This window comes from Bactrocera tryoni, chromosome 5, assembly GCF_016617805.1.
Source record: "Bactrocera tryoni isolate S06 chromosome 5, CSIRO_BtryS06_freeze2, whole genome shotgun sequence".
Lineage (NCBI taxonomy): Eukaryota > Metazoa > Arthropoda > Insecta > Diptera > Tephritidae > Bactrocera > Bactrocera tryoni.
In genome coordinates this window covers 81,807,681-81,813,680 of record NC_052503.1, presented here as the reverse complement: position 1 = coordinate 81,813,680, position 6,000 = coordinate 81,807,681, and the positions used below count along the sequence as shown (strand labels likewise).

The following is a 6,000-nucleotide window of genomic DNA, read 5'->3' as shown; positions in this document are numbered from 1 at the left end:
CTTCCTTAATATACAAACATACATAGTAACAATATCCTTAAATATATATGTTATAAATATGGTAGCTATCAGCTACTTCGATATCATTATTATTAGAGAGCAACCCAGGAGCGCACTTACTCTCCTAATGCTTAACTAACCCTCATATACATACATCGGATCAATGTTAAGGTCAGTGGGTAGATGTACTCGTTTCTTCATGAGCATCGCCTGATGCAGTTCATTAGAAGCCTTCGCATAATTCGCGCATGGACACATGTCAGTATATTCTAGTACATAAGTATTATGTGCACCGGGTAAATTAAAATATACAGTTTAATTTCTATCATTTCTATTGGTCTTATACGATAATTTAGTAATCTCTATAATAGAGGAAAACTCACATGTTAAACATTTTTCAAAGTCTGCATGTACTAACATCAGTTAGTACTAAAATAAATAGAATTAGTACTTAATTATATAAGAATGTGTGTAAGTGGTAAGAAATGTACTAATTCATGCATTATTGAAATATATTTCGCAACTATAACAATCCGACTATTTGATTACCATTTAATGTTGCTGTTATTGAATTGGAAAAAAATATTATTTTTTTAACATGAAAATAATATTCTTACTATAGATATGCATTCATTATACCCCTTTCCTACTTTTTATGTATACGTCACACATATTTTAAAGCCATTTAAAAAATATACCTTTTGGTATTGACTTAACATTATAATAACGAATACTGTATGCAATTTTCGATTCCGACCAGAGTAAACTTCTCCTTACTTTTTATATTATATTTACATATGTATGTATATTTCAACGTGGTATGCATTTGCCCGTTGAAATCGGTGAGAACAAGTCGTATCTGAGAGCAAAAATTTTATGCGAATGTATATTTCCCTCTCACATGAGATTCACTAATCTTTCAGAGTGAATGCACTTGTTTGATATACTTATTTGTATGAAAACGTATGATACAATATAACATGTTGTGCGCAAAGCAAACTATTTGTTACTTGTGGTAGTGAACTTGAATTTGTGTTATTGAAAAAACAACAATGCAAATTTTAGCTATAGGTTGTATGTATGTATGTAGATATTAAAGACAACAATAATGAGCACTGCCGCTAGACTTCCTGTTCTGGGTTATTTATTCCTTTATCTACTAAACGAGCTTAGACTCTTTGATTCTCTTGGTTTTCTCTTCTCGCTCATATTTGCGTAAGTTATCTCAGGGTTTCACTTTCATTGTACAATAGGAAAGTAAAGTCTTGAGGGAGCGCGATAACGTGGTATAAGAATAGTCGATTTTCTGACGAAATATCTCTTTTTCGTAATGCTTTTGCAGCTGTAATTCTCCAATTTTGTAAAGCGAGTTTACTTTGTGGGTTCTCTTTATAGTGCATGGACATTGCGAAATTCATTGGTTCAATCTCTGCTTTTTATGTTTGTATGCATTAGCAACTATTTTAAGTTCCGAGAACTGAGAACAATGCTGATTTACCACATCGACTGCAGACACACGTATCTACATACCATACATTAACATACTTGAAATACAACTATGATGACGATACTGAGACCAGCAGTTAGTCAGTAAGAGAAAGTACGGCAACAGCTTTGGTTGGTTTAATTACTTAAGCAATTTCGATTGTATACGAGTGACCATTGCGATTGGATAAAAAACATATAATAAAATTGTAATAAATTAATTGTGTATTCCAAAAGTTTGGTTATTCTAGTAGAAATATATTCGATAAAGTAAATACAATATGCACGTGTAAAAAAGTTATGTAAAAAACAGTGAAAACTAATATGAAAATCTAATTAATGTAAAAAAAAAACAAAATTGAAATAAATTGTTGAAAAAGTGTAAGGAACAATAAAATTATTACAAATATAAAATCAAAAATAAATAACGCACTGAGAAAATTTGTATGGGCCAAGCACGACCTTGTCCTTGGCGGTATTTAGCTATAGCTGCCATTCAATGCCAGTTTTCCTCCCAACTCATACATTTGCGAAATACTAGTAATGTCAGTGTCAAGCGAATTTTCTGTCTCTCATGGTCAAACCGGCGTCGCTGCGGCACTATTGCTGTGATTCGGTTATCTGCTAAACACACATACAGATGTTTTGATTTATTTTCATATATTTTACCGAAAGTTACTTAGGTCTAATAAACAATGAAACATTTTGTATGCATTTCAATATACAATTGTTTATTAACATAAAGAAATTAATTTCTATAATAATCATTATCAGAAATGAGTGTCTATATGATATAAGATTGTGATCTTTCGTTTAAAAGAAAATACCAGCATAATGCCTTGGTAAATGAACATAGTTTCAGACATTTGTCATGTGAGTTTCATAGGCGTCATAACATTTTTTAGAAGCAGAAATCGCTCAAAGAAATGCTTAAATAAATACCAGTTTTTGCTTTCTTACTTTTCAATAAATTAGTTGCTTTAAGTTTTAAAATAAAAGCAGCTGCAATTAACAATGTCAATTTTTAATAGAATTTACAATACCTGATTTTAAAAGCAAAAAAGAATACAATGGCATTTTAACAACTAATAATAATGAATATTGCTTTGTTGACATACATTATTGTTACTTATTTCCAACGGCTGGGATTTATAATAGGTTCTCCAGATTAAAAAAAATATACATACTTAGTGAAGTGTTAGTGGTTACAAAATTTAAAAATATGTGTGTAATTCTCATTAAAAATCGGAGAAACAAGCATTTTAAAAGTGAAATTTTTGAAACTTAAATGCAAATATCACTAAAACCATAAGTCAGGGGCAACTATATTTGTATATATTTTTTTCTTAAACTGGAGAATCTCCTCTATCCGTATATACTCATTTTATTTCCATTACAAAAAAAGATACGTGGTATAACTTTTATAATTGTATTTAAATTCGTAGGTACATACATATGTATGTATGTACGTATAAAAAATATATTATCATTAAAAGATCTTATTAATTTCAAAAGTGAATAAAAAATGTGTCATAAAAAACCAACATATACCATAAAACTACTGTGAACTATTATCTGCTCATGTATGTACATATATACATATAGTATAATGAAAAAATATATGTACATATACTTTATTAAAAATACGTTCTTCGTCTGCTGTTAAAAGATTAGTAAGTGTACTGTGTAATATCTAGTAACTCAGGATCTATAAAAAGTATTTTTCGAAAATATTAAAAATGGCAGACTACTTCATATATAAAATATATAGAGATAATAAATTAACATAATACCGAAAAAGTATAATAAATAAATGAAATATAAAAATATACACAAATATTAATACTACTGTGTAAAGACAAGGATATTTCGTGTGCTGCTATGTTTAAATTAAGTACCCAAATTGGAGTACAGAATAATGCCTTTATATTTGTAAGTATTGATTAATAATATTTAAATACCATGTATTTTTGTATACATTAAAAAAACAAAAGGCGATGATAGACCAATTGCATGCTTTATTATACATCCTTAGACTAAATCTATCTACTGTGTATGTACATAAATATATTTCTTTACTAATGCAGTCCATAATTTTAATAATTTTCAGATGTAACCGCTTTACCAAACATCTAATCAAAAGAGTATCAACGAAATCATCTACAGTTTTTAAAATACTGTGAATAAAATGATAAGAATACTACATTCTTCGTGATCTAAGGAGGAAGGATTTATACGAACAGTATATACATATTTATATGACAAAATTGTCTAATGGATATATTGTGGATAAAGCCAATGGAAATAAATTTAAGTTTTAAACGTAATTTATGGGAAAGTGAAAAAATATAAATATATTTATATTGAAACTAGAAGGCTGAAATTTTAGGATTCTTGGTAATTATACAAAGGCAGAACACGTGAAATCTTTACGAAAGTGGTATTTAGGACACAGTCAACACAACCAAATAAAGCTGAATAAATGAGACTGACTATAACATTAAGTTTTGAAAATAGTCTAAGTAGTGTCTAAGACGGTTAAAGCTAAAATATATAAAAAAAATCGAATAGTGTTTACAGAAAAACAATAGAGGCCAAGCCAACATTTTACCATATTCTCTGTCTGGGATTTTATTTGCATAATCACTTTATATGCATTGAAATATCCTGTGTTTTCGTAATACAATTACAACATACACAATGCTTAAGAGATTTAAATATATTGACGCAACCGTTGGTCTAGTTAACTCTAATAATCAAGCATCAACAGAAACGGGGCCCTGTTCTGATAAAAATATTTCAGCTAAGAATAATTTGTCATATATAAAATTGATAAAAACAGAGCCTATTGATTTAGAAATGGCATATGTGGAATCAAACGATTCAAAAGAATATCGTTTAGAAAATATATCGCAAACTAAATTAATGAAAAAGTCAAAAGTAAATGAATCTGTACTGAAGTCCACAATAGCACCTTCAGTGAATTACCAACACGTGCAGATACAAACTGTCCAACCGAGGCAACCGGGAGTAAATTTACTTAATAGTTCTAATGCTATGCAAAAAGTTACATTGACCCCACGTTTGGAGGTGATTAATAGGTCTACATCTAACGATGGGGGAAGTGATATTGGTAATATCATAAGGCAAGCTTATACTTCCCAACAGCACATTTCCAGAGACCAATCTCAGCCTCCACATTCTTTCCATACAAGTGCGCGGATAGAACAAGGAGTTTTACAACGTCAACAATCGGATTCCATAACTGGACCGCAAATTATAATTTCCCGACAACCATCAAATATTGTGTCTCCTACTCCTTTACAGCGTCGTCATTCTGCAAGTCCTTCACATTGCGAAGGGAATCCATCTTTTGCAAGTTTAAGTAATAATTCGGATTGTGTATCTTCTTCTCCACCTCCATCTCTTCGAACTTTACAACAATATTCATCAAATCGTTCGCCGCAACCATCACCACCACCGTTGTCCTTACAACATCATGTACGGGTTATAAGAGATGGTCGGTTATATGAAGAAGCTGTTCCAAGACCAGTTCACTCTTCTGGACAATCCGAATCTCCCCCTCCGTTGTTACACCATCACCAATCTCGATCAGCTCCCGTTTCACCGGTTGTACCTCGTCGATATTCTATTTCCCCACAAGATGTTACGACATCATCTTTATTCCAACAACAAACTATTGAAAAACATCAAGGGCATTCACAAGTCGTGGTTAATAATAATAAACACGAAATTCATATATCAGATACTTTAGGACACTTTCAAAGGAAGAAAATAATTTCTCCTCCTCTTCCATCTTCCACATCTCTTCATACATCGGTTATTGCAACAGATCCATCATCCACCCAAGTTTTGATGGAAACTCCTTCGACAACACTAAGTAATTCTCATTCGCACCGGTATGCACTTTCATCATCAGCACGAAAATATATTGTTACCACTAATACACCACAATCGAGCTCAATACCAACAAGCATTCTACGACAACAACATGTTAAATTTGTTCAACACAAGCACCAAATTCCCCAATATCAAGAAGATGGAAATACTTCGTTACAATTGACAGCTGCCACATCTTCTTCAACATCAACTGGGACTCGAAACTTTCGTTTACCTGTGGTTACTAGTAGCAGCAGATGCACTAATATTGGCACCAACGACCAACAATTTCATAGCCACACTAACACTGCCATGCGTCCGCCTCCACCTCCACCTCCAAAGATCAAAAACTCGTGCTCTTCTATCAATTTACCCACTAGCAACAATGGGGGAACTTCCACTAGCGAGGAGCCGTCCAGCTCAATTCCAGATTTGGGTAAGTTTAAAGACAGCACTACGTATATTCTCGCTTTAACTTTATTTTTGGAGAACTTACATATTTTAAATAGCAATAAGTCAGTCATATGTATATCAAGTTATTACTATACATAGATTTTTTATCAGGAAACTTGTAGAGATAGTAAGAAGTAATGGCTTGCGTTAGGAATAGAACAA

General features: G+C 31.7%; 1 protein-coding gene across 1 annotated transcript in view; it reads left to right on the top strand.

The window, feature by feature from the left end:
* The first annotated feature begins 3,310 nt into the window (after positions 1-3,310).
* Positions 3,311-6,000, top strand: part of LOC120778193 (ecdysone-induced protein 75B, isoforms C/D) — a 44,189-nt gene continuing 41,499 nt past the window's right edge. The window contains exons 1-2 of the mRNA XM_040109931.1: positions 3,311-3,417; positions 3,596-5,821. Coding sequence (XP_039965865.1) covers positions 4,186-5,821 — 1,636 coding nt within the window. The 5' untranslated portion in view covers positions 3,311-3,417; positions 3,596-4,185. The remainder of the gene's footprint in view (positions 3,418-3,595; positions 5,822-6,000) is intronic.